Genomic DNA, 27,836 nt, shown 5'->3' with positions numbered 1-27,836 from the left:
ATTAAACTAAAACTGAAATTATTTTCTCCGGTTAGTAAATTGATAATAAAGTCAACAAACTAATAAACAACAAACTAGTGACGTCAGCTCCAGGCGCTCAACGATTTGATTGGTGGAACATTTCTGAGGTCAAAGTTTAACTTCCGTGTCACACAGCTAACATGGCGGTGAGTTCGTATAGTTTATTCTCTCATTCAAACATATTTTTACCTTTGCACCCATAAACATTGTCAGGGATATATTTAGCCAGTAAATGTTTATTCCGAACATGACCTGAGATGTAGAAGAACTATTAGAAAGTAACGTGTGGCGTTTTTCTTACATTTGCTAACGTGGCTAGCCTAGCAAAGCTAACCTCAGGCTAAGCCACTGTGTGTGAGTGTGTGTGTTGGCGGCTAGCTTGCATGAGTTGCAAACAATGGTCCTTTGCTCTGTGTAGGATAAAGAAAAGAAGAAGAAGGAGAGCATCTTCGACTTGTCAAAATACATCGACAAGCCGATTCGTGTGAAGTTTCAAGGAGGACGAGAGGGTATGTGGATTAATCCTGATGATAAGCTAATGCTAACCAGGTTAGCCAGTGGAAACGGTACATGTTTGGGCATTGTTTCCCCCGAAGCCAATGAAGTGGTCCTGACTAATTCAAGCTTTACACTGTGTATTTCCCTCTCAGCCAGCGGTGTCCTGAAAGGTTTTGATCCTCTGTTGAACCTCGTGCTGGACGGCACAATCGAGTATATGCGTGGTAAGTTAATCGGATACAAACTCAGGAGGCAATGTAACACGTATATGTAAATCAAAAAAGTTGTCAAACTGGCACCAAATTGGACTCGGGAGTGTACTGACTGTGACGAAGACACACTGTCGTGGGAATGTCATTGTGTACATGACACTGTAAGACATGTTCTTTTCAAATGGGCAAATTACTCACAAAATGAAAGAAACTTCATGGAGAGATGTTACAACTGTACTTAGCTAGGATGACCTGGAGAAAACAGGTGTGTAACCTGGTGTTTTGTAAAAGTCTGTGTTTCCCTTTCCCTTAACCTCAACTCAACTGTAACCCAACCCTAACTAGTCATCTCTGCAATGCCTAATTATAACCACCATTAACCTAATTATTCCCTAAACCCAACCAATGAGAGCAGCAATAAAGGAAACACTATTTGAAAGGGGTAATTGACTTTTATACACAAACTGAATACCAACGGTGATGTCTAAATTGGGACTATCCAGAATGGCAGCAATATGCCATTGCTGCTTGGCTATAGTCCAAACAAAAGTGGAAGAAGTGGTTACAAGATGGTGTCTCTATAGAGCAGAATGTCACTTTCAACTCCAAAACATGACTGTTAATTAAAGTCGCCTGCTTGTGGACCATGAAACATTAAACTGTTATCATCCATTGCCCTATATACAGGGTTTCATTTCAAAATGTGTCTATTAGTGATGGTCAGATGAAGCTTTTGGGCTTTCTTTCTATTTGTGCCACAAACGATTCAAAACTTCTGGGCTTCAAAATGCAGCAAGCACAGTGACATCTGGTGGCTTTTAAAACTTGCAGCAGCCATTCAATATTGGAGCCGAAGCGCAACAACATAGTTTCTGTCTCCTGTGGGTGCAATAAAACCCCAACAGCTGTTATTATCTGCATTAAATGTAGATATTATTTTTCCGCATGTTACCATAAAATAATCAAAATAATGCATCCTTCAAAAAGCCTAGATATAAATATTTTTGTTGATATAAAATATTAATGTACCTGATTGGTGTAATTCAGGCCCAGTGTCACTGTAGGCTTGTGTGTTTTAACTTCATGGTTGATATTTATGTTACATTTCTTATGAATCGCTAAGTGATGTGATTAGAAAATGATATTCATTAAATAAGCCTATTACTTGAATTACATTATTACTTGGTATCAGGTGGAAATGTTCTCATACTTAAGATTATTTCTTTCCAGTGTAAACATCCATATTTCTCAATTATTCTCCTCTCCTTATCCCACTAATGTGCCAATCACATGGTTTAGCTGCAAAACTTTAACAACTGTCAAACTGAAGGAAGTGTTTTCTGAAACACCAGCAATGATGTTGAATTGATTTCCCTCATAAAACATTTGCAAAGCAGGTTTTTCTTAAGTTAGAAACCTGCATTGTTTGCTCTCAGGTTTACTTGCCTTCACTCACATTACTGCCACCTGTACATCAGTGGAATAGGACTGTGTATCATTCATCCTCGTCCACATACATGAGACTGAACCGAACTGGGACCAGCGTGTAAAAGCATTGCTCTGTAACACTACTAGTGGTCAAAACTCCACCTTTAGTAAGAACAGGTTCATTTAAATGCATCTTCACTTCTGTGGCATGTAAACTTCTTGTGTGTCTGTAACCCTTTTCCATTGTTGTCTATCCAGATCCAGATGACCAGCTGAAGCTGACAGAAGACACCAGGCAGCTGGGGCTGGTGGTCTGCAGAGGAACCTCCGTAGTGCTAATCTGTCCTCAGGACGGCATGGAGGCTATACCAAACCCGTTCATACAGCAGCAGGATGGCTAACAGTCTCTCTCACACACATATAACCATGCACACACTTGAATATTTTGTTGTTTTTTTGTTGTTTTAATTTTTTAAAAACCTAACCGTAATAATGCGTACACAAAGCAAATTTCTGTTGTTAAAAATCATAAGTTGATCAGCAAAAGGACACTTTGAAAGCACTTCACTTTAGTTTCTGTCTGTGGTGTGCATGTGTGCAAAGATTTGAGTTGGAAAGAGTCCACAAGTTTGGGGAGTGTCAATAGTACCGTTTTCTTTTTATCCAGAACAAGTCAACTTTTTACAATTCTTTGTTGTTTTTGATAAGAAAATAAAATGAAAATGTATGGTGAGTGTTATTTTGTTCTCCCTTGTTGTTGTTCATGTTGGATGTACGGATTTAGAACGAAATGGACTAGATGTGATTCAGAAATCCCTGAAAGTCCAGCAATTTAATGAACATGGAGCTGCTGTTTTCTGTGTGGCTCAGCAGTCTTGAATCAAGCAGCCTTTTCCAGTTACGATCATATCAGATTCCGCAGTCTGTCCACTGGCCGCTGGTATTTTGTTACTCTGTCTGCCAGTGGTGTCATTGCTACCTAATTTGGCCCCCCTAAAAAGACTGCACATTTTCTGGTTAAATACAAGCTAAAATTTAACATGCACCTTAGCTAAAGCTAATTTACATCTGCTCTTCTTTAAGAATCACACAAGCTAATATATTATGTCCTATATCTTTTATAAACACTAATCAACTAGTTGAGATCACTTGGCGGCCTTTTTAACCATTTCATGGCTTCAGCTCCATCCCCTTTTTCGCGCAGTAACAGGAGTATTTGATTGTGATCTTTGGAAGTGTTTAGGAATAAGGGGAGTGTGTGTGAAGATAAGCCATTCAAGCCTGTCTGCACACTGACAAAGAGACATTTGTAATAACTGCTTTGAGTAGGAAGTGCTTTAAGCAGGGTGGGGGGATAATGTAAGTAAACCGATTTACCTTTGTTAGGATTGTTCCTGGGGGGGGGGGCTATTAGTAAAACACTAATTACAAATTAATTACAATTCAATTTTGCCTCTTGTAATTGATATTGAATATTTCTCTTATGAACAATCCTGAATTGGGCTCCAAGTTTCACTCCAGAGTATGAAATATTTTTGTAGTATCATCGAGTTTTGAATCAAAAAAAAAACTTAAGATGGACGTGAATGTAACTTCACCTCTCTGACTGCCCACAGAAGTGCAGCAGGTTAATAATGGCACCTTAACTGATTAGAGGAGCTGTAATCTCGGTGAAAGGAGCCCGATGGTTTTCCAGGTGGCATGAATTCCAGGAGGCTTCGCTCCTCCTCTGCTGCTCAGTCACTGTGTCACTGGAGCGCAGACAGGCAGCAGGAGGGAGTCGCCTGCTGAGCTCCACTGAAGTGCACTGTAGAGGCTTTTATGCCCGGTTTCGTTCTGGCATCACTTTTCTCCAACTTGCTGTAATGTGCGTTGCGTAAAGGAGTAGCCGATGTTCATTGTTTACCTGGAGATTATGGCAGCTCTGAGGTGACAGTAGAAATGTCTGTGCACATCGGGGTGTGATCACAGGGATCAAGACCGATGGGAGGAGGGTCGGCCGGGGGATTTCTGAAGCCGAGCCGACTTCCTAAAGTAAACTGAAAAGGTGAGTTACCTGCGGCACGCCCCTTGGCAGGTGGAACAAATAGCGGACCTCTTGGACCTTTCCCTTGTCTTCCTCCACCCGTGGATCTATTCATATGTGGCACCGAGTCATGCGCTGAGAACTGCGGGACATCGTGAATGTCAGTGTTCAGAGGAACGAGAGAAGAAAGAGGTGAGTGAGTTTACTTCAGAACAAAAAGCCTCTCTTGTTTGCTGATGCACCTGGAGACACCGTGCAACATGGCCTCCCTGCTCTATTTTACGCACGCCCGCACAGTCTCAGCCAGCTCTCCCGAACAGCTTGATGTGTCTGTGTGCTCTTACTAGAACTTCTCAGTCTAATGTTGTATTAAACAGCGTGCTCAAATATTTCAGGTCATACACCTAATTACAGAACAACCTGTACTGTGTTTTTACCAGGACTGGATCAGTTTGTCTGTCGGGCATCATGATACTGGGCACAGTGGAATGTGAGCTGTGAGGTTGGTGCTGAGAATTCAACATGGAGATGAAGAAGGATGGAGGAGGAGGAGGAGGGACGTGGTCTTCTCCAGGAGCCTCTTCTGCTCCCTCCAACTCTACCTGCTACAGGAGCACCCTCATAGCCTTCCTCCTCTTCTTCCTCGCTATAGGGGTCTTTGTAGGCCTGCTTATTGGTGAGTCCACATACAGTAATCACCACACAATCGCCTACTACTTTTGACATTTGAACAGATATTATACAGGTGTTACATGTCATGTTATACACAGTTTCTAAACCTAATTATTCTGTGAGAATGAACCATCTCTACTCTGCCGTTGTCAGCCTACCTGGTGCAGGAGCGGCATTATTTCATGGAGACGGTGGAGCTGAAAGGTCTGAAGTATGATCCTGGTCTGCAGGATGACAACTCTGGTTACTCCATAGTACTCTCCTCCGTTTTAAAGTCCAAGGTTAGTCCAGACTGTGACCATGTTGAGTTGCTCTCAACTCCCTTTTAAAAAGTGTTCAATTGTACATTTTCGCTTTCTTACAGATTAAAAATGTCTTCACTGCCTCATCAATATCACATCACTACGTTGATTGCAGTGTTGTTGCCTATGGGTAAGTGAAAGCTGAACTGAGGTAGATAATTCACTCCAAGTGGGGAAAGCGTCGAGAAAGATTAAACAAACAACACTGTTCTTCTGTCTTCCCAGTAACATTAATGGTGACGTGATGGCAACGTTCAAACTGGTCTTCAGGGTGTCCAAAGTCCAACAGTATTCAGACAACTTTGTTCAGGACTTGCTGAGAGCAGGGCTCAGCTCAGCAATGCACGGGAAACCACTCCAGGTGCCAGAATTCGGAGAGATCAACGCTATCATCTTACTGGGTAGTGAAACTATTCTGTCATCGTGGAAGTGAGAGAAATAGGCCACAGCTGTGCGGTGCATTGTCTCAGTCCTCACAGGATCTAATGTTTTTCTGTCTGCTCATCCATAGGAGCCAGTGGGAAGTCATTTTATGCTATTGGAGATGAGATGATTGGTGAGTGAATATGTTGTTAAAGTGTGCCTGCAAATTATCCTTCAGCACATGTTTACACCCCCTTGGAATACCAAATGGGTTGTGTTTTAATAGCAGGGCAGATTGTGTGACTTGTTAACAGACAAATGTGCTTTCTGTGAGCCAATTTTGCTGTCTTCTGTGACTTTTAAAGGATAATTTCCCATTTTTCAGATATTAAAACAACACGCATATGCCCATATGTACATCGAAAGAGTATTTGGACATTGTTCCTGCTGTTCATACTGGCTGTGAAGAGATCCTTTCATTATGCAATACAACACATGAGATGGGGGACAAAATCCACAGTTCTCCTTCTGTGCAAAAATGCATTCTAAAGTTTATCTGAAGCTGATATGAAACGTCAGCTGTCTAAGTGAGTCAAATCAAGTGGACACCTTCCAAAGTTACAGTATGCATGTCAAGAGGACTGTGGGCTTTGTCCCCCATCTCTCACATTAGAATCACATTAGGGATGGATCTCTTCATGCAGTATGAACAGTATAATTACAGTGGCCACATTAGTCTTGTTTTAAGAAAAATTTGAAAAATGTGAACCCATCCTTTAAATCCCTGTAATATTAGATGAATTGCACTAAAGCACAGCCATCTTTCTTGCATGTAAAAAGACCTTACGTGAAAACAAATGACATTATAAAGAAATATTACATGTATTGTTTGATACCAATCTGGAGTTTCCTCTCAAAAGATTGTTCTAATTCCTTATTTGTTCCTGTGATGCGCATGTTCATATTGTACTTTTTCTTAAACTCTTTTTCTACTATTTTTCATTTCCCTCCAGCCAGGTGTCCTGACAACACCTTCACTTGTGACAACGGAGAATGCGTCACAAAATTGAACCCAGAGTGTGACTTCATCCCCGACTGTGCAGACGGATCTGATGAAGCTCGTTGTGGTGAATGACTCTTGAAACTACACATTTTACTCCTGTCTTTTTAAGCCTTTTAAGCCCTTTTCAGTTGTTGTTGGTAAAAAGTATGCATGGTTACCACAAACTGCATTATATATACTGCAATATACTGGCATTGACAGGTCATATTGTAAATATGAGGTTACTGACATATCTGTAAGAAAAACTATCACTGCTTCATCTCCATCTCATCTGACTTTTCCCCCTCAGCCTGTGGTACACGTCCTGCTATGGGGAGTCGGGTGGTGGGTGGCGAGGATGCTCGGCAAGGGGAGCTGCCATGGCAGGTCAGTCTGAGGCTCCATGGACGCCACACCTGTGGAGCCTCCATCGTCAACGAACGCTGGCTGGTCAGTGCAGCACACTGTTTTGAGAGGTGGGCAGCAATCATCATTTCCAAGTCACTGAAGAGCTACTTATAAGTCTAAGGGACAATTTTATTAGTTAATCAGTAAATCTTTATCAGTGTAAATTGTGCTATTAAGTGACTTGCATGTATATCTAAATTTTGCCCTCTCTTTCCTTTCCGCTTACAGGGACAACGACCCCAAAGAGTGGACGGCCCTGGTAGGGGCCAGACTAGTGAGCGGCGAAGAGTCTGAGTCCAAAACGATTAACATCAAGTCGTTGGTTGTGTCTCCAGGATACAACCCTATGACCACTGACAACGATGTCACAGTGCTGGAGCTGGAGACCCCCCTTATCTTCAGCTCTTACATCCAGCCCGTCTGCCTGCCCTCCTCGTCTCATGTCTTTGCCCCCGGACACAGCTGTATGGTGTCAGGGTGGGGTGCACTAAACCAGTTTAATGGTGAGTCTGCCTGCAGGAGCTCACCTCAACAAAAAGAGGAGGACTTTTGAAGGAAAAGGAGCTGATTTTGTTTTTGCTATCCAACACTATGACGTCAGTAGTGTGTTGACTGTTTTTAGCTTTCAGTATTTTCCTATAAGATAGTAATGGCAAACATATATAGGTACAATAACTAAATAAGGCAATTAAGGCATTCTATGTCAGTCAGTTGAGATCCATCAACTTTAATGCAGGCTTTTAGACAAGGAAAAGATAACAGTTAAGCTATGATAACCAAAGTCCTGCATGACATCTAGTCTCATATTACTACATCCCTCGACTCTACATGTAGTTATTCTAGAGTTACACTACATGCTTATAATCTTGAAATCCATTGTATCTCGTCTGTTACGAATAAATAACTCATATTATTAATATTGACTATTTTCATCGCTGTGCAGCAGGACTGCATGTTGAAATCCGACCAGTATGAGTAATTCAGTTGTCCTGCGCTCTTCTGTCACTCAGCTGAGGTGCCTCCCACACTGCAGAAGGCGGTGGTGAAAATCATCGACTCCAAGACGTGCAACAAATCATCAGTGTACAGAGGTTCTGTTACTCCCAACATGATGTGTGCTGGATTCCTGCAGGGCAAGGTGGACTCGTGTCAGGTCAGTGCTGCTTCATTTGGTTTTCACATAAGGTGGCTACAATAACATGAGCTATCAACTTACATTTTCTTACAATACTTTCATGTCTCAGGGCAATGTTTGTATACGTACACTGATGGTCTAGTCCTCCTTTTCTATTTTGAAACTGTAAGTAAGGTCAAAGCTGTATGTTAACACTGGTCCCACCCTGAAAATAAAGGCCTGTAGGCTGTTGCTGTTATTTTCATCCCAGCGTAATAGAATGCGTGCAGTTCATATTACAGTGAGAAAACATGGCATTCCACCCCAGTAAAGGCTCAGTCTCTGACTGATTTGGTGCCCTGCTCATATTATGGAGACTTGAACCTCTGTCCCATTTGTTTGTAGCTTGTCCTTCATGGAAGGAAAGGCTCAAGGTTCAGTGTACTCATCCATAAAATTACAAATGCGCCCATCCTAAAACACTGATTACCCAAAAACTGAACTGTAATTAAAACAGGAAATCACTAAAATGACACTAACACGGTTTTCACATGACAACAGCACAGTAAGGTATTGTGTTTTCCCTGCAGGGTGACTCTGGAGGGCCTCTAGTGTGTGAGGGGGCCCCAGGGAGGTTCTTCCTGGCTGGGGTGGTGAGTTGGGGTGTGGGCTGTGCCCAGATCAACAGGCCTGGGGTTTATTCCCGGGTCACCAGGCTCCGCAACTGGATTCTAAGCCACACAGACCCAAGCTTGGTCCACGATTACTCCCAGTATGCTCCCACTGTGCCAGTTACTGTGACGGCAGGAAGCTTTAATAATCTGCCAGTACCCAGGACCACAGCCATGGATGTGTCACCTGCACCAACACTACCTGGTAATGTCACACTGAAAGCAGCTTCATTCATCAGTTACCAAGAGAAATGGAAGGAAGTCATAAATATAGTATCCCAAACGTGGAACTTGCTAATTTCTTGTTGTTGTAGTCTAACACTCATGCTACATGATCTGTCATGTCCTCCAGTCTTGAACTGCAGCGGAAACTTCCAGTGTAGCGCCTCCTCCTGCATCAGCAAGGTCAACCCAGAGTGTGACGGGGTCCCAGACTGCCCCAACCAGGCTGACGAAAGAAACTGTGGTAAGTCTACATGCATAAAGGGGTGCACATGCTGGATTTAAAGGAATTACTTCTACTGACGCGTGTTTTTGTTTCAGACTGCGGTGTACGTCCTGCATTGGGCTCCCATAGGATTGTGGGTGGAGTAACAGCTCGAAGGGGGGAGTGGCCTTGGATTGGCAGTCTCCAGTACCAGAGACTTCACCGTTGTGGTGCCACGCTCATTCACAGCAAATGGTTACTCACAGCGGCACACTGCTTCAAAAGGTACTGAACCAAAATTACATTCAGGTTAACCTAAACGTCACCACAATGATATCTTGAGCCTGTCATGATGTCATAATGTCTTCATCTATGACCCCCAGTGATCCGAGCCCCACTAACTGGGCTGTGAGTCTGGGATCTGTGCTGCGCTCTGGGGTAGGAGCCCTGGTCATCCCCATCCAGAGGGTTGTCATCCACCCAGCCTTCAACGGCACCAACATGGACCACGACGTGGCTCTGTTGGAGCTAGCGGTCCCTGTCCCGATGTCCTACACCATCCAGTCCGTCTGTCTCCCCTCGCCGGTGCACCGCTTCCTGAAGAACGCAGAGTGCTACATCACAGGCTGGGGATCCATGAGGGAAGGAGGTGAGAGATTTCCAGAAAGCATCATACAGTTGCATAATGATAGTTATGACTAACTGGACAATTGCAAATCAATGTCCACAAGTCCACAAGGTATGTAGCCATGCAGATAGTGTAACTTTTATGTTCTGAGGTTCTGACTTATCTACCACTGAAACTCCTGCTGCTCCACAAGAACAATAGAGCTGAATGGAGTTTGGTTTGTAGGGCTCCCAGCAGTAGAACAATGACAGCAACAACCCAGAAACAGTGTTGTAATCAGACCCACTAATATAATTATCATTCTCGGGCATAGGTTCATTGACCAACCTGCTGCAGAAGGCTGCAGTGAACGTCATTGACCAGGCAGACTGCCAGCAGTCATATGGAAACGTGCTGACTCCCAACATGATGTGTGCTGGCTTCATGGAGGGAGGCAGGGACACCTGTCTGGTAAGATGCAGGACATTATACTATGTGACACAAATACTTTTTACACAGCCTGGAAATGGGCTGAACATCTGGGTGGTAGTCTTGGCAGCGTCTGAGTGGTAAGATTGTGAATAATGTGATTGAATAATGTAAATGTTGCCCTTTTCTCTTTTAGAGGTTTCAACAACTTGCATATGAATAATAATAATTGAAAATACTTGTCGGATATTATAATTATGGTGCAAACATGACGGAGAAAACCAAGTGTGGCTTGTTCAGGAACATTGCAGCACTTATGTGTGAGATGCTTATCTGATGGGAGAGAGTAGACTCTCTTTCCTACAAATACAGAGCGCCCCTTTTCACCCGCTCCCTCTCTGTAATCTTCTTATGTAAGGAAACCCACATGCATTCCTGTCTCGGTCAAAGCACCTGGCATCTCAGCAGCGATCCAAGTGACATTCTCTTTGTACCTGCTGCATCTTACTTACTCCTCTGCTTCCTCATTCATCCTTAATCAATTGTTTTATTCTCTTTTACATACTGGAGAGCTCAGAGCGGTTATTTTAATTTCCAACTAATTATTAAAAGGCCAATCTTTTGTTCTTTCTTTCCTCTCTCATCCAGGGAGACTCCGGAGGTCCGCTGACCTGCCGTCAGCGCTCTGGCCAGTGGTTTATTGCTGGAGTGACCAGCTGGGGACATGGGTGTGGGCGAACTGGTTTCCCGGGGGTTTACACTCGTGTGACATCTGTCAGGAAATGGATATCTACATACCTGTCGTTCTGAAGAGGCAAAAAAAGGAGCTGAACACAGTGGATTTTCACAATACATCTTCTCCAGAAAAGTGTACTGTACAAGGACTAAAGTCATGCTAAAAGCCACTCACACATAGTTTCCACAGTATTGACCTGTGTGACCTACTGGTCATGGGTGCTGTTTGTAATACTGTGCAATCATCTGAACTGGGACCATCCTTTCATAATGTACTGAAGAAATAAGGACTGAGCTGTGGCTTATGGACATTCTGCTAGCACATGCATGATTGAAAGTATTTATTTCAGTTATTTATTTTCCTGACCGGTAAACTTACTGTACATGGTGGTGTGTATTTTTTTCCTTTTGTGTGGGGTTCAGAATATGTGGTTCACTTATGGGTACATTTCCTTGTCTTTTTTGTATCCATAGATAATAAGACAAAGATGCAATGTAATAATTGTTACTTGAAAAGTGAGTTTTCTATAGCTCTGTATGAAAGAGTGGTACTGGAATCGGCTTTAAAAGGAATCCATCTTTTGACATGAGTTTGATAAAGGCAACTACTGGTGATGTTTCACTGACAGATATACACTCTTCTTAATGAGAAACACAAGACCCTGATTGACAAGATTTATTGATTTTTCATGAAAATAAATTTGCTCAAAGTCACTGCAAATAATGTTCACAGGCTTTTCTGGCTCTTACATCTACATAAAATCATCATCAGGTTAGGAGGGGTGGGGGAAACGGATTGTGGTTCCCAGACATCTGACAAACCGTGCACACAAAGCTGAGAAATGTTCAGTAGCCCGTATACAGCAAGCCAGACCCTGCTGAAACAAGCCCACTACTGTGGAGGGCGGCAGATAGAGTGACAACTAGAAAACAAGTCAGACAAAACAGTTTTGTTCTCCAGGCGTACTTTGATATAGGACTGTTTGGAGGCCTGTGAATGTCAGGTTCACGGTTGTGAAAACACCCAAGTTGCTCCTCAAGTCTTCCTGGTGATTTTAAGTAGGTCTTTTATTGTCAGTAAAAGCATGTTAAGGAAAGCCTGTGTTGTCCCTTAAGGGCTCCGGTTGTGCTGCTTAGCACAAATATTTAGTCTCTCTGAGCATAAACACAACATGGGCACACTGCTGACTGCGTTTCAAGGAGCAATTGTAGTGACTGAGACTTAAGTCCTGTTTATAGTTATCTGTATCATGTGTCCTAATTATAGAGGCTCTTGAACACAAGAAATATTCAACCTTAGTTTGATGGCAGGACGGTGTGAACAATGTTATAATTACTCCAAAAAAAGAAAGCCATAGTGCTGCAGTTGACTAAATTAAGATTGCCACATTGCATCAGTATATTTATTTTCTAAACTGCTCATCCTATTCAGGGGCACTGGGGGCTGAAACATATCCCAGCATGCATAGCAGAAGACATTGGGTGCAGGTTTTCAGTAAATCAGAGCACATACATACATATGCACATACGCGCACACACATGTTCACTCCAACGGACAATTTAGAGTTTCCAATTCTTCTAACCTACATGTCTTTGGACATGCAGGTCCAAATTGCAGCTTGTTACAATGCATGTTTACTTGTTAACCAGAAGATACGTTATTTATAACATAAAAACACAAATAATCAAACTTTGTTACCGAACTGTTCCTCAGAGCAAAATGAAAATATCCAGTAGAGACACTGTTATGGCTAGAGTCCACAGGCTCTGCTAGCCTGTCTGTGAGGTATTATGACAGAAGTTGATGGTGTGCTGCTGCCATGACACACCTGTGCACAGCCTCCTGGCCTCCTCCTGCGGTGCACTGTGCTCCACCTCACTGTAAGCAGCAGCCTGAAGAAGGGAAGGGCGAAGAGAGGGATGTTCACATGCGAGCTCTTTCCTTCTGTAATCTGGAGTTGTATGTTCGGGACACGGTGTTCCAGGCATCCATATACCGGTCCATACACATGGCAATACATTTCTGTGAGGACGAAAGCAGTGACATTAACATGCAACTTAAAACAACTATTATAATTTCCAAGAACTTAAGCTGACATATTCAAATTGCATGTTTTGTCTGACAAACAGTCCAAAACCCAAAGTTCACTCATAGAAATCTAATAAAAGCATTAAATCTTCTCATGAGGCCAGAACCACTTTTATTTGAAATATGACTTACACAATTAATAAATTAATATAATTATTACAGACTAATCTTTTTGCATCTGAAAGCAAACTTAAAGTTCATTATGGCCCAACACATACCTGCTCAGAGTTGTCCAGCGTGCTTCCAGGTTTGCCTATGCACTTCTTGAAGCATTTGTCTGTCATTCTCTGAAACATGAAGACATTGCTCGTTTATTATAATGTATTACTAACAGCTCTCTTGCAGTTACAACGGCAGTTCACAACATCACCCGGAGAGCATTTACTTGAGGTTTTGTATGTGAGAAGAAGAAGAAGACGTCTAGAGTTACTATGGTTAAAGAGTCAAGGTTTTTGGACGTTATATTATGTCAACAGCATTTCAACGACTACTGTTGTTTCTATGAGTCATACATCTTTAATATGGTAATGTACGTAGTGGCAGAATTAATGAATGTGCTCACACCATCTCCAATAAACCTAACTATATTTAACGTTACGCTCTCCCAAGTACTAAGTTTTGGTTAGTCTTGCTAGCTTAGCAGCTGTGTCCATTGATTTACCTGCAGAAGCTCCTGCGCGTTAGCCACCGCGATCTGGACCTTGACCTGCTCCATGATCGCGCCGGGGTCCATTTTACCACCTGATCCACCTGCTGAGAAGTCTGACCCGAACCCGTCCATTTCTACTGGAGTCGTTACCGAAAACTGTAGCTTTACCGGTCTCCGTTACATGCACGTGCGGACAGCTACTGCTAGGTTTGGCTAACGTTAGTTTTCGATGCCCTTGACAGCGGCGGAAGACCGTGTACGTCATTTCCCTATACCTAAACCCGACACGGGAAATGTAGTTTTTGGTGAGTGGACAAGGTTAGGGTTACAGCGCAACAAATACACCGCTGCCAGAAACATGTTCTGTGTGATATATTTAAAGTCATGTTTATAATACTTAAGAGACACAGATGGCTTGTCAGCACACATACACCCGCCCACCATCCCACGCAACAACGCACGTGCGAGCACGCACGCACAATAGCCACAAGGTGGAGATATACTCCACTGAATCACTCAAATTTAAAGCTTTAATGGAGTGAATTAGACCCCAGTTTTTTTTTTTCAAGTATGCTACCAACAGATACCTAAAACTATGAATACAAATAGATTTTCTTTACATGTCATTAAATAGTTGAATGCACACATTATTAGATTTTGAGTTTTTAGATGTAATACAATATCCATCCTGTTATAGATAGATAGATAGATAGATAGATAGATAGATAGATAGATTGATTGATCACTGATTGCAAGAGTATAGCATCCAGTCACTGCACTGTAGTAGATCAAGGTTTGGTTGTCCAGCAATGAGGGGCCAGTTAAGAACTTTGTGTCAAAAAGTTTAAAAAAAAAAGTTTAAAAAAAAGCAACCATTTGTCACTATCTGATCCTCCACAGCAGGCTGTTTTGGAAAAGAAATTCAATAAAAAATAAATAACATACATCCACAGTGCGTAATCCTAATCAGGATATTCCATATTGCCTTTATCCATTGCATTATATTGCATTCATGTTCAGTCTGACATTCCAAGGTAGTTATTGTAAGATTGCTCTGCCAACAAACCTGTGTAGATGGAAAAATAAATTACAATTTCAGTTAAAACTGAAGTCATCAACTTGCCTGGGTAACTGTGTGCAAAGCAGGAGCCAACGACATAAATAGAAAGTCATAAGAACCTCTGCATTGTTGGTGTTGAGGCCTGGGCATGAGGATGACCCCCTCCGAGGACCCCTCTCCTTATGTTTCAGACAGGGATGACCTCACTGAGAAGACCACCTGCCTTGAGTGAACAAATGTGTGGTACAGTGAGTCCGCAGGCAACAATGGAGTGACGGTTACTGTCATCTAAACAGACCCTCTGTGAGTGGCTTGTTGCGATGCTGGGGGCTTTGAGGAATAATTGTGGGGGGTCTGATTAGTGGCGTGCCTGCCTAAGAGTAATTAATGACCAGTTACACAATGCTTGATCCCAAGCACATGCAAATACACACACACACATACACGTAAGTCCTCAGACCAGTTTGGCTTCAAGCCACGGGGCTGAACGGGGGGAAGGGAGGGTTGGGTTAAAGTGCAGCAAAATGAATTAACCCTAGATTACAATCATGAGTTCATTAATCTAATCTTCTTAAATTCTTAATCTCCTTTAGGCACACTTGTGTGTATGAAAGCATTTGGCCCAGTCAGCTACAAGGGAGGCCTCCACAAGCACAGGCAACAATGGTTATGAGAATGTGAATTACCCACGAGTGTGTTTATGGTGTCAAACTTTGAGGTTACACAAAGACGGTTGGTGGTTACTCCAGGGCTTTCAAGTGTAAAAAAAGATGGTGGTTGGTGACTTGAGATATGATTAGGAGACAATTGGAAATAGTAGATAAAAGGAAAGCTGAAAAACACACACACATGCACATACACACAAACTCAGACAGTCGAGAAACAGCAGCTTTTAATCTTCAAAAGCAGCTGTTGAGTGACAGTAAGAGGGAGAGGGAGACAGAGAGAGAGAGGGAGGGAGGGGAAACCTGAGCAGCATGGCATCCACTCTGGTAGTGGTGTTTGTGGTGTTTGTGGTGTTGAAGATCAGTCAGCTATGTGCACGGACAGTCTCTACCAGTCAGTCAGCCGTGAGAGGGAGTAATCGTCCCCCACAGCCTCCCTTGTTTGAATAAAAATGAGACCTCAAATATGATCCACTTTCCGTTTCAAGTGTATCTGCAGTATTCTATCTTCTTTTTCGCAGCATACATTTTGACTTGTTAAAGCATGAACCTATTAACAAGTATTAACGTTAACGATATCTCAGTGTCTCAGCCAGCCAAAGAGCCAGCATGCACCATAGCAGGGCCCTGGAGCTGGCACACCTAAATGGAATCAAGCCATTAATAATTACACCTGCAGACATGTTGGGACACATCCCAACAAAAACACTTGCACAGAAAAGAGACTTAATTCTTGAATCGGTTCTGAAATTATACAACTATCAAAGTACTTGCATACTTTTATCTATTACACATGCAGACACCTCTTTCCCCATCTACTTCAACATATTTACACCAGGTTTCTGTGTTGTATCATATTTTAAGCAGCCCCTGAAGTTCCTTGTATGTGCAGACTGACCAGGCTGGTTCTTGACTGACCTCATTCTCGTCCTGATAGCTCACGAGTACTTAAATCCTTCAGAAAATGTCAGGAATTCAGCTGGAGAAACGATCTCATGGTCCTCAGAAGGACTTTAACCTGCAATCATATGATCATTAAGACTGTTGGTTATGTGGAGCTGGCAAGCAGAGCAAAGACAGTGATGTGCTTGGTGCTGATCAATACTCCTGATGACTATAATATCAGAATTAATATCTGGGTAAGCTGAGGTCATGTGTCAGAGGCTTACACAGTTTTCTTTCTATTTAGCAACCTGGGGGAGTTTTCATTAATCACTAAACGTGTACATGGGTATTTCATAATCTGATTCCAGTTTTTTAGACTGAACATATTTCAATTTTACTACTTTTATGTCAACAAAATGATAAATAAATTAAGGCTTAACTATTTCTCCTCCAACATTTTATTCCTGGCAGAGCGGAGATGACATATTGACCTTCATGTTTGGCAGTAACGCAATACAATAAAATTCAAATCATTCAAAAATATGTGATGGTTTGTGGTCAAAATCACATATTTGGGGGGGGGGGGGGGGACTCTTCTTTTCAATTCTATAAATATTTCTTTTGGCCACTGCTTGATATCAAAATAAAATTTGGGGCTATTCATTCATCTCTCACTGTACTGTGTTTTTCTTTTTTTTTATTCTGTTTTATCTTATTTCATATCTGGTATTATTTTATTTTATTACTTCTAAATCTTCTTTATATGTGTCTTGTTATGTCTTGCTAATCACTTTGAACAAATAAACCTGCCTCGCCTTTGATACTAGTGAAAACTACAGATTCTCTCCTGTGAGCAGGCAGGTGAAACATACACAGACAGGTGTTTTAGTACCTCTTCTGGCAATGATATTTTACAATATTGACGTGCACTGACCCTGATGTTGGGTGAAGAAGAAAGGAAGCCTCTGCTGTGGTGTTTCAGTCCATTGGACAATAGCAGGGGGAGGAGGAGGAGCCAGCGGGAACACTACAGCTGCCTCTGCTCTTTCTCTCCTGTCGCTCTCCCGCAGGCTGCGTGGCTTCACGAGAACAAACCGAGCTACTAACTTTTTTTACCTACATTGTTTTTGCGCGTTTAATCTCAAAGCTCGCGACGGAGACAAATGGATCAACCATTTCCCAACAGTTTTGGACATGATGCAGTTTTGAACTCGGAAGGCGGATTTGTCTAAATTGTGCCACAACTTCAAACAGATCAACGACGGAACAAGTTGTAGCCGAGATAAAGGAATCCGGATCAGCTTTGCGCCTATCAAGGTAAGCATTAGACGCCTAATCCTCCTGAAGTATCCATCACCGAGATGCGTGCTTGTTTGACATTTCTCCAACTTCCGAAATGTGAGGCGTTTAGTTACAGGATGTAACATCGGATCCTTCGATGCTGGCTGGTTGTAGCAGCCTGGATGTTTGCAGGCTAACTTGGGAGGAAAGTTGAGCGCATGCTGAAGTGCTGACTATAGTTTCACATTTACTGCACAAAACGAATTGGATTTCACGCTGAGTCCCTCCACGGAAGTCCACCGTCCTCCTTTCAGTGGGATTGAATAGCCGACTTAAATTTATCTGCTTTGAAACAATGGAGGCTTTTAAGCGGAAGTTATTTATTTGGTCGTTTTCAAGTTGTGTGGACAGACTTTATTAACCTACTGTGCCATTGTTACAATTAACTTTCATAAGAAGGTGAAGGTGTTTAATGACAGCATGTTATTACATTAGAAATTCAACAAAGCTTCTCTTTAGCATGCAATAAAGGTAATCTTGTTTTCAATTCAGCACAAACATTTCCACCCCAGAATGCAATGGCTGCAGGCCCGTCCTCTAACCCCACTGCAGATGATCAAAAGAGAGATTGGGGTTTCATCTGTTGCACAGTGGTTACATAATTTTCTCCTCAAGGAGCTGGTCTGAGGTGTCACATCTTATGTGGGCTTGAAAGCTTTGCCTTTGGCACCATCTTGTATGCAAGACAGCCAGCGGAGGAGCAGAACAAGCTGGCAGGAATGTCTTGGCTCCGGCTGTGGTTGGAGGTGACTCACAGATCTGACATGTTTATAGGGGTGGAAAGATGCGATATAGGACAACACACCCAGGTGCTGTTTCTTTGCCTTTCATTAATTACAGTGGGAAGGTTGTAATAAAGGCCAGTTAATGTAGTTCATTTGAGTCTTGACACTGATGCATGTTTTATAGTGTAAATCTGTGTGTACACTGTGTGACACACTGGTTTTCTGTGGGAGTGCTCCTTATCTGATCTCCTTTCATCTCTAAAGTCTGAAGTTCATTTCCATTGTAGCCCAGCGTAGTGATAGGAGTAGTTTATTTCTGAGCAGCCCATTCATCAGCTGTTGGCATGGTGAGTTTTGTTTAATCATAAAATGGGAGGAGTGTTTATTGGAGTGTTTACATCAAAAGGAGGGTGCATGACCTTCATAAAATATCTTCCTCCTGTCAAACTGTTGAGTTCAACAAATGAAAAGGAGTGGCTCTTTCCACGCATGCGTATATATTTTCTGTCCTCTGTTTCCTTCTCCAGGTCCGAGTCAAGATGTCGGTCAGTAACCACGAAAACAGAAAGTCTCGCTCTAGTTCCGGCTCCATGAATATCCAACTCTTCCACAAGACGTCCCACGCCGACAGCCTGTTGACTCAGCTCAACCTGTTACGCAAACGGAAGGTCTTCACAGATGTCATCCTGAAGGCTGGAAACAGGTCCTTCCCCTGCCACCGGGCCGTCCTGGCCTCCTGTAGCCGATACTTTGAGGCCATGTTCAGCAGCGGGCTCAGGGAGAGTCGCGACGCAGACGTCAACTTCCACGACTCTCTCCATCCAGAGGTGCTGGAGCTCTTGCTTGACTACGCCTACTCTGCGCGAGTCATCATCAATGAGGAAAATGCAGAGTCGCTCCTGGAGGCTGGCGACATGCTTCAGTTTCACGACATCAGGGATGCAGCGGCGGAGTTTCTAGAAAAGAACCTCCACCAGTCGAACTGTTTGGGGATGATGCTGCTGTCAGATGCCCACCAGTGCCAGAGACTGTACGAGCTGTCGTGGAGGATGTGCCTGGCAGACTTTGCCACTCTCTTCAAGACAGAGGACTTCCTCAGCCTGCCCAGAGACAAAGTCCAGGAGCTGATCCTCAGTGAGGAACTGGAGGTGGAGGACGAGAGCCTGGTGTACGAGGCTGTTATCGACTGGGTCAAGGCCGACATGGAGCGCAGGCACAGCGAGCTGCCGGAGCTGCTGCGTTGCGTCCGCCTGGCGCTGCTACCTGAAACATACCTGCTGAATAACGTCGCCTCAGAGGAGCTGGTGATGTGCCATAAGGTGGGTCGGGAGATTGTTGAAGATGCCGTACGGTGCAAAATGAGGATCCTCCAGAATGATGGTATTGTAACAGGGTTCTGCGCCCGACCAAGGAAGGTCAGCCAGGCCCTGCTGCTGCTGGGAGGACAGACTTTCATGTGTGATAAAGTCTACATGATCGACAACAAGACGAAGGAGATCACCCCCAAAACAGACATCCCCAGTCCCAGGAAAGAATGCAGCGCCTGTGCGATTGGTTGCAAGGTATGTATGTGGTCTACAATGGAATATGTGCATTTCAATGTAATGTTACGCAGATGTACTCAAAATGTGATTTCTCTCCATGTGTCTCAGGTTTATGTTACTGGAGGGCGTGGCTCTGAAAACGGGGCTTCCAAAGACGTCTGGGTCTACGACACATTACACGACGAGTGGTCCAAAGCTGCACCTATGTTGGTAGCCAGATTCGGACATGGGTCTGCGGAGCTCGACCACATGCTGTTTGTTGTGGGAGGACACACTTCTCTTGCAGGATCCTTCCCTGCGTCTCCATCGGTGTCCCTCAAACAGGTGGAACAGTACGACCCTCAGACCAATAAATGGACCCTGGTGGCTCCGCTCAGAGAAGGGGTGAGCAACGCTGCTGTTGTCGGTGCCAAAAACAAACTCTTTGCCTTTGGGGGCACCAGTGTAAACAGAGACAAATACCCCAAGGTGCAGTGCTTTGACCCCTGCCAGAACCGGTGGTCTGTGCCAGCCGCCTGTCCGCAGCTGTGGCGCTACACTGCAGCGGCTGTGGTTGGCAACCATGTTGTGGTGATCGGAGGCGACACTGAATTCTCAGCCAGCTCTGCTTACCGGTTCAACAGTGAGACGTACCAGTGGTCAAAGTTTGGCGACGTGACAGCCAAACGGATCAGCTGCCATGCAGTGGCGTCGGGAAACCGACTATATGTGGTTGGGGGGTACTTTGGGGCTCAGAGGTGTAAGACATTAGACTGTTACGATCCATCGTCGGACTCTTGGGACAGTGTGACCAGTGTGCCCTACTCACTCATTCCCACTGCATTCGTCAGCACATGGAAGTACCTCCCAGCTTAGAGAGAGACGCACTGACTCTTTGAGGTTTCAACGGTGAGTAATTGTAGCTTCCTTAAACTGACACAAACAAACAAGATGTCAATTATATGTGCTATTCATAGAGTCCCTTGTATTGTCAGATAATATATGGGAACTCACTTTATGGAAGCAAAAATATCTTGTTACTTAACAGACCCAGGTGAATGTCGTTTGAACCAGACAAGGCCAGTTTAAAAACCCTCACTGTTTTCAGGGTTGCTAGTGGTTACAGTTACACATTATCTAGCTGCTGTGACGGCCGGGTGTTGGATAAACATGGTGAAGTCCTGGTTTAGAGAGCAGGAGGAATGTCAGCGGTGCTGGTAATTACAGAGCAAGAGCTACAACACAAGACCTCTGTCACTGACAGGAGCGAGGTGGAGAGGCAGGGATCAGGTCTATGCTTGCAGGGCCGGGAAGTCGAGTGGGCAGGGTGCTCTGCATGGACGGCTCTGGGTGCTAACTGACTGCCTATTATGAGTCAGTACCTCAAAAACCGGTGTAAGTTATAAAAGGTGATGTGACACTTGGCTTGGAGCCAGAGGAGCCCAAGGAGCTTTTGGTAAGCTTTAGATAAGAGACGAAAACATACCTTTTATTACATGTGTGATACACCACTTAAAATCTCAGCCTTTTATATGATTGAAAATCCAAATCTGTGCATCCGATATTAGTCCTTAATTCTATTTTTTGATAAAGATAATGCATCATCCATATAGAAGTACTTTACAGGATAAAAAAAAAAACTTCAGTACCCACTTCAGTACCATATGTGCTGCTGACAGAAGCCAGGGCACCTGTTCTGCTCAAAGTGAAAAAGTCAGATTAGTAATCTTATCAGGAATTCAGGAGGGGAGGAGGATTCGTCTCAAGGTTATGAAAATATGATTGACTGAAATGTAACAAACCATATCAGTGAGGAGTCGCTCGGCCTAATCTATCTGAAGGAATGACAGGTGGCAGTTTTCACAGCTTCGTGTGAGATAAGAGATGCTAAATCTTTCCTGAGGTGTTTTTTAGTCATTCGCACAGGGCGAGGAAGGAGGAACGGAGGGGCCAGCAGAGGAAACAGAAGAGGAAATACAGTGATATTTTGAAGGTTGTTTTTACAACCTTGCCCGGTGGTGGTAGAGGGTAGAACTAGTTTTAAGTTTCCTGACATGAGGCCTCTCTTGTGATCTCATTTTAGCACTGATGAAATCGATGGAAAACAGTTCATTGCTGCAGTAGTCATTGGATTTGAATTTTAAAAAGCCCAGACTCTTTTTATTGTTTTATTGTGGTTTTGTCTTTATTGGAGTTATGACATTTGAAAGTAAAAACAAGGCTGACACTGAACATTCACTGAGCTTTAATAAAGTACATGTCTGTCCTAATGTATTATTGTGTGCTATAGGTCAATGGTTAAATGCAGCCCATTTGCTTTTGTGGCTGATTGATCAGTTTCTGTGACTGGAGTTTGGATAAATCACACTCCTTTTATACTGCAAAACAACTGCTTTTTTTCTGTCAGGAGTATGGGAAAGTGACTCCAAACAAGCTCCTTTTACGCTGCCAAGAACTTTGAAAGTAAAGCTGAGCGGAAGCAAGTGAGAAGCAGAGGGCTTATGTGTGACTTGTGTCTACAGTAAACAGCTGGATATAATGGAGCTGGGGGCTTAGCATTATGAGGCTGCTGGTATGGACCGCTGTCTCCATGGTAGCCTAGGCTTCTTTGGCTGGGACGGAGACAGACAGGCTGGCTATGAAAGATCAAGGCGCCGCATCCTTATGAGCTCTTTCAGTTACGGTAGCTACCGTCCCGCAGCCGACCGCTTTTTATGTTTAATTACAGCAGACATGGAAAAAGCTCAAATTTCCAGCTTGTTATGCAGGCGTCGACCCTGACACTGATCGACTCTCTCTCATCCGAGACAGGGGAGGCTTGAAAGGAGAAGTGAAGTGGCAAAAATGTTAGGGAGTAAAGTGACGAAGAGCAGGACACTTTAACACACACACACATACATATATATGGAGAGATGGACAAGAGGTGGAGAGTGAGTAAGACCGGGAGAAGCAAAGCTATATTTTATTGTTTGGCAGCCGAGACTAACGCCTGCCTAAAAATACTTTGCTCCCGAGGTTGTCAACTTTCAGCTGGGGTCAGAGAGAAAAATAATTGTGTGTGTGTGTGTTCCTTTCATGTTCACGATGGGGCCGAAAACCACCAGTCAGCTGTTCAAGTATTCACTAGTAGTATTGTGAGTTTTTACGCAGCTGTGAAACCACTCTATTCCACTCGTACTACTCTGTTTCTCTCTCTCTCTCTCTCTCTCACACACACACACACACACACACACACACACACACACACACACACACACACACACACACACACACACACAGGCAGACACATTGCTGGCATTGCCTGTCCTTTAAAAAGCCAGCCATCCTTACTCTAATTTGGGAGGAATGAAGGTGTGGCCTACATTCCCCCATTAGTAAAGATTTGTTAATGGTGCCTTGTGGTTGAGGCCGTTCAGTTGTCCTGGCAGTCTGCATGGCCTGTATGGGATTACCAGCCTCTCCGCTCTTTTTGTCACCACCTACTGTAGTTTGTAGCCCTGTGCATTTCCACCAGATGTGACTAACCGCAGGCTGCAGGGCCAAGCCAGAAACCACTGTTGATGGAAAAGTATTTGTAAATGTTAAAGCATTATGGTTCACATTTGTTATGGTCCAGGCGGGAGAAGTAAATAACTTTTTAGGCTAAAAACATGAAGAACTAAAATTGTTCTAAATCGTTAAACAGATTTAATAGTAATATTTTTAGTCTTGCCAGTACAGTCTTTACATTTGCCAGTTAAGCTTTAAATTTTATATTTAGCCTGTGTTTTTTGAGATAGTAAACAGAATAGCATCATGGTGTAATCTGGTCAGTTGTTGGTGCCAGACTACAGTCAGACAGGATGTAACCGGAGATCTCTGTGCAAAGTTCCCGACCAACTCCCTCTCTGAACTGTAACGGCCCCAAAGATGACTGTTATCTACGCCTGAGCCCTTGTTTTCCCAGCCCCTCCCTCCTCCTCATCACCCCTCTCCGCTCCAAAAAACACAAGCAGCGTTCTCTTTTTAACGGCTTCAACTGAAGCCCCTTGTGAGGTGGGCATGGCTCTGTGTGATAGGGTATACCTGGAGAGGTCAGGGGCCGCAGAGGGAGTCCTCGGCGGGCTCTCTGCATCCCCAGACAGCTGCTGTAAAATGGAAAGGTTACGCTGGGATCAGGGAGGAGGAGTGCAGAGGCCCCAGTCACTCAATACTAATGTTTTATTAATGCCTCGCTGTGAGGGCCACCAGGAACACAAGCTGAATGAGGCTTTTATTGTGGCATCTGTGTACAACAACGATCCCCCCCCCTTCTTTCAGACGCACACATACACAGTTAGAGTTAGCACGTGCACACACACTTCGTCTCCGGTCCCTTGAGTAATCAATCTGCCACATTACAGCCCTCGGCACGGCTGCTTAAATTTGCATAAACCTAATGGAGTTTTTATTGGTCTTTTCTCCATGCTGCGAGTTACAGAAAGGAAAAGGGAAAAAGATGCCTAAAATGGCTGAATAATCACCCGGACTAATTTGATTATGCCTTTAAAAAGAGACGAGCTGTCATACAGTTACAGGGGCCTCTTCAGGAAGCCAGCTGGGATGGGACAGAGTGTGTCTGCCTGGTAATTAATCTGAATTACGTAATATTTGCGCCTCTGAAGTAGTACTGAAGTGGCGCGTATTCAGTCACAGAGACGCTCTTTGTTCTAGTCGTTTCTGCAAGGATTCATCAAGGCATGCCTCAATGTACTTTACCAAGATACTTGTGTCTATGAGCTCACCCTGGAGTCCTTTATCTGTCCCTGAAAACAATGCAAACTCATGTAAATGAAGTGACTGTGATTCATACGTTGGTCAATACAGTGGAATTGTTGGTGGTCATTAGTAAACATGGCACAGGCCCTGTCGGACACAAGGGACCGATAAAGAAAGAGGAGTCAGCTTTGTTGTGCTGCATCATGGGTAATTGGGCGTCTAGAAGACACAGATGGAGTCCAAGGTGCAATAAAGCTATAAAAAAAATGGAGGTGAATGTCATGATGCAGGTGTTGTTCGTTTTATAAATGTGACCTCGTCTTGCCGTGTGTGTGTGTGTGTGTGTGTGTGTGTGTGTGTGTGTGTGTGTGTGTTTAACTAGACTGTGTGTCATTTTTGAATCGTAGAAAAGTTAGAAAAGAGATTTGGTCATACATCTTCTCTTGTCAAACTCAATCTGGCATGATTCCCATGTGGAGGAGAAGATAAGTGATGGGAGCAGACAGACTGAGTCAGGTTAAATCCTCAGAGTGCCAGATCCCATCACTTCATATAGTTCCAGCCCATCTGTTTGGTCTGCTGAAGGACACATGGACTCCCTTCGTCCCTCACAGCAGCGCACTGTGGTTACTGCAGTGGACCAGACCAAAGAGGCACACGGGGCATCTGGGTACTTTCTGGGATACAGTTATTAACCCCGCCACCTGTTGACATCTCATACTCAAGACATCTCACTCCCTGTCAGCAGATAGAAGTCAGATTTGTGAGGGAATACATTTTGACAACACAGTCTCACCTCTAATACACTGTGCACCTTCTGGTTGAGATTATACTGGTGTCTTGGTGTGTGAAAGCCCTCTCTCTTTGCAGTAGATAGAGATAGATGACTAAATATAAAGCTGCAATTCTTATGAAACCGCAATGTTGTCGTAGTTGGAGCAGAGTGGCAGAGGATTTAAGATTCAGAGGCGTGCTCTTCATCATCTTCACTTGAGAGAGATTAGACCAGCAGCAGCAGAACTCTAGATGTGCAGGCAGTGACCCACGCACATGTACACAGAGAGAGAGAGAGCAGCAATGGAAACTTCCATCAGGCCTGCAGTTGCATGTGATACAGTAAGTACAGTGCTGCTACTGCTGCTTTACTTGGGCTTTGACCAGGAAGGGTGAGCTGAGTTTGTCTTGCAGCAAATGTTACTGGTTGGTTTCAGGGCTGAAACTGAAACTCTCAGGTACTGAAAGCTGGCACCGAATGTCTGGTCAGATTTGCACTCGTTTACTTTCTTTGATCAGTTAGGTCCTGATTTTGAAAAATGTTTTTTTGATTAATTATGTTTCTTCCTATTTCCACTCTTTGTGCTAAGATAAGCTAACCAGCTGCTGACTGTAATTTCATATTTAACAGATTAATATGAGAATGGTATTAATCTTCTTATAAAATTCTCGGCAAGAAAGCATATTTGCCAAACTTTAGTTTTATATTTTTCAAAGAAAGGCAGAAGGGAAGTAAGGTGTCAAAAAACAAGTAGTGTTATGGTACTAGAACTTGGGTATCGTATTAGCACTTAAACTTTTAAATGATACGCAGCCCTATAGCTGGTTTGTGCCCTTCAGCTTTTCAACTGATGTGGAAACGAGCAACATTTTTAACATTTTCGTTGTGTAGTCTATTTTTGCATTCAGGTTTATTATAAAATACCGCAGTTTGTATAGCATCAACCTGACAGAGGGTTATATTTCCCACTGCTTCTTACTCTGGAGCTTATTTGTAACCTCTCTGTTGTGGTTCCAGCAGTACGGTGCTCTGGCTGCGTCCTGCTGTGATGCCTCAGGCGATGTATTCAGAACAGTAACCGACGCATATGGATCAGTGGAGGCTTCTGTAGTATCAGCCAGCTTTGTCAGCCATGGAAATGAGAACTCATTAGGTTATCCAAACAAGCCCCCCCCCCCCCCCCGCCCCCCCCCCCCCAGCAGAGCCTGCCTGTAACTGTCGACTCTCTTTCTCCTGGAACAGAGAGCACACACACACATACTTCATCTGCTCCGACAGAGCCGAGTTACCATCAAAAATATGCAAATCAGAAGCAAACATCATGTTCGGGTTTCTCTCCAAGCTCCCCGAATATCCAGTGGAACATTCCTTCATAACAGCAGGGGAGGAAAATTAAGTGTCTGAGGTTGTAGAGATATGTGAAGATGAGCGATTCCCCAGAATTTATCACAGTGTTTGTAGTAGAAAGGGTGCTTAACACATTCAGGAATTTGAAAATTGAAGCATACGAAAGCCTCTTACAGTATGAACTATATCCGGATAAAGCAGATGAGCAGATGGTTTTGGAATATGTGTTTTATCTGAGTCCAGAGAAGCTTATTTTTACAGACTGGGGTCCTCTCCACTGCCACCCTCAGATATTTATTACCTCGCGACATAAATGGCAGCTTAATCCCACATGCCAGGAGGACTTTGGTTAAATAACGCCCCGTCCTGAGGCATTATTAACGCTATGTGGGTAAGCCTGATAAAATGGCATGGTGATAAGCTGATGTGTAGCCCTGGAGGACTGAAGTCTCCGCATTCCTCCCCTGCTCCCTGAGACTGTCCAGGCCGCCCCTCTGCTGTATGAGGACCGACCACATGACCAGAGTTCACAGGACCTAAACATTAATCTCTCTCTGTCATTCTCTGTCTCTCTCTCCCCAGATCAGCCGTGGTGTCTGGTATGCAGGCATGTGTCCCCCTTCACTGGCCTACACAGAGGAGGAGGAAGAGTTTGTGTGATCCTGCTGTGGCTCCATCCAGCCTGATTCGCAGTATCTTCAGCTGCAGGAAAGTGAAGGCCTGGAAACAGTCCAGAGACTGGAAGTCTGCCAGCCACCTGATCTGTTTACTCATACTTCTTGTGTAACTTTCCCATGTAGCCACGAGCCTGAGCTGGACTCCTTGCCATGTGTACTGCAGGAACTTCAGAAATCGTCTCTATATAACATGCAAAGTACAACCAGGAAACAGAGCGATAGCATAGACGCGTGCTCTGGGCATCTTCAGACGTTTCTCTTTCCACCTCCTGGAGCGAATCTGCTACTGTGACTGTATCGGCCCTGCACTGCTCAGCTGACTCACTCCTTCATCTCACCAGTAGATTACCAGTTTAACAGACACTGGAAGGACTTATTAGTGTCTCTCTCCCTGACATGTTGTTTTAC

At 43.8% G+C, this 27,836-nt stretch overlaps 4 protein-coding genes across 4 annotated transcripts; 3 read left to right on the top strand and 1 right to left on the bottom strand.

The window, feature by feature from the left end:
• The first annotated feature begins 140 nt into the window (after nucleotides 1-140).
• Nucleotides 141-2,887, top strand: lsm7 (LSM7 homolog, U6 small nuclear RNA and mRNA degradation associated). The gene is made up of 4 exons (XM_070909213.1): nucleotides 141-167; nucleotides 440-530; nucleotides 672-743; nucleotides 2,418-2,887. The coding sequence occupies exons 1-4, from the start codon at nucleotides 162-164 to the stop codon at nucleotides 2,558-2,560; spliced, it is 312 nt and encodes a 103-aa protein (XP_070765314.1). The 5' UTR covers nucleotides 141-161; the 3' UTR covers nucleotides 2,561-2,887.
• Nucleotides 2,888-4,707: 1,820 nt separating this feature from the next.
• Nucleotides 4,708-11,085, top strand: tmprss9 (transmembrane serine protease 9). Its single transcript, XM_070908914.1, has 15 exons — nucleotides 4,708-4,861; nucleotides 5,011-5,138; nucleotides 5,222-5,289; nucleotides 5,385-5,560; nucleotides 5,671-5,715; nucleotides 6,536-6,649; nucleotides 6,875-7,040; nucleotides 7,201-7,475; nucleotides 7,983-8,125; nucleotides 8,677-8,962; nucleotides 9,110-9,223; nucleotides 9,301-9,469; nucleotides 9,568-9,833; nucleotides 10,126-10,262; nucleotides 10,869-11,085. Exons 1-15 carry the CDS (start codon nucleotides 4,708-4,710, stop codon nucleotides 11,028-11,030), a joined length of 2,403 nt encoding a protein of 800 aa, XP_070765015.1. The 3' UTR covers nucleotides 11,031-11,085.
• Nucleotides 11,086-11,616: 531 nt separating this feature from the next.
• On the bottom strand, nucleotides 11,617-13,911 carry timm13 (translocase of inner mitochondrial membrane 13 homolog (yeast)). Its single transcript, XM_070909002.1, has 3 exons — nucleotides 13,706-13,911; nucleotides 13,263-13,331; nucleotides 11,617-12,978 (listed from the first exon to the last, which is right to left on the bottom strand). Exons 1-3 carry the CDS (start codon nucleotides 13,823-13,825, stop codon nucleotides 12,880-12,882), a joined length of 288 nt encoding a protein of 95 aa, XP_070765103.1. The 5' UTR covers nucleotides 13,826-13,911; the 3' UTR covers nucleotides 11,617-12,879.
• Nucleotides 13,912-17,486: 3,575 nt separating this feature from the next.
• On the top strand, nucleotides 17,487-27,428 carry enc3 (ectodermal-neural cortex 3). Its single transcript, XM_070908878.1, has 4 exons — nucleotides 17,487-17,620; nucleotides 18,897-19,931; nucleotides 20,022-20,801; nucleotides 27,334-27,428. The coding sequence occupies exons 2-3, from the start codon at nucleotides 18,909-18,911 to the stop codon at nucleotides 20,766-20,768; spliced, it is 1,770 nt and encodes a 589-aa protein (XP_070764979.1). The 5' UTR covers nucleotides 17,487-17,620; nucleotides 18,897-18,908; the 3' UTR covers nucleotides 20,769-20,801; nucleotides 27,334-27,428.
• The last annotated feature ends 408 nt before the right edge of the window (nucleotides 27,429-27,836 follow it).

The sequence above is a fragment of the Enoplosus armatus genome, chromosome 7 (genome assembly GCF_043641665.1).
Source record: "Enoplosus armatus isolate fEnoArm2 chromosome 7, fEnoArm2.hap1, whole genome shotgun sequence".
NCBI classification, from domain to species: Eukaryota; Metazoa; Chordata; class Actinopteri; order Centrarchiformes; family Enoplosidae; genus Enoplosus; species Enoplosus armatus.
This window is presented reverse-complemented; position numbering and strand designations above follow the sequence as displayed.

Excerpts from the sequence above, each read along its gene's own strand:
- lsm7 (XM_070909213.1), top strand. Across the intron at positions 531-671 it reads GTTTCAAGGAGGACGAGAGG|CCAGCGGTGTCCTGAAAGGT; the intron begins GTATGTGGATTA and ends TTTCCCTCTCAG. Across the intron at positions 744-2,417 it reads CACAATCGAGTATATGCGTG|ATCCAGATGACCAGCTGAAG; the intron begins GTAAGTTAATCG and ends TTGTCTATCCAG.
- tmprss9 (XM_070908914.1), top strand. The coding sequence starts at position 4,708 with ATGGAGATGAAGAAGGATGGAGGAGGAGGAGGAGGGACGTGGTCTTCT. Across the intron at positions 5,290-5,384 it reads TGCAGTGTTGTTGCCTATGG|TAACATTAATGGTGACGTGA; the intron begins GTAAGTGAAAGC and ends CTGTCTTCCCAG. Across the intron at positions 9,224-9,300 it reads GGCTGACGAAAGAAACTGTG|ACTGCGGTGTACGTCCTGCA; the intron begins GTAAGTCTACAT and ends TTTTTGTTTCAG.
- timm13 (XM_070909002.1), bottom strand. The coding sequence starts at position 13,825 with ATGGACGGGTTCGGGTCAGACTTCTCAGCAGGTGGATCAGGTGGTAAA. Across the intron at positions 13,332-13,705 it reads ACGCGCAGGAGCTTCTGCAG|AGAATGACAGACAAATGCTT; the intron begins GTAAATCAATGG and ends TTCATGTTTCAG. Across the intron at positions 12,979-13,262 it reads CGCTGGACAACTCTGAGCAG|AAATGTATTGCCATGTGTAT; the intron begins GTATGTGTTGGG and ends TCGTCCTCACAG.
- enc3 (XM_070908878.1), top strand. The coding sequence starts at position 18,909 with ATGTCGGTCAGTAACCACGAAAACAGAAAGTCTCGCTCTAGTTCCGGC. Across the intron at positions 19,932-20,021 it reads CCTGTGCGATTGGTTGCAAG|GTTTATGTTACTGGAGGGCG; the intron begins GTATGTATGTGG and ends CATGTGTCTCAG.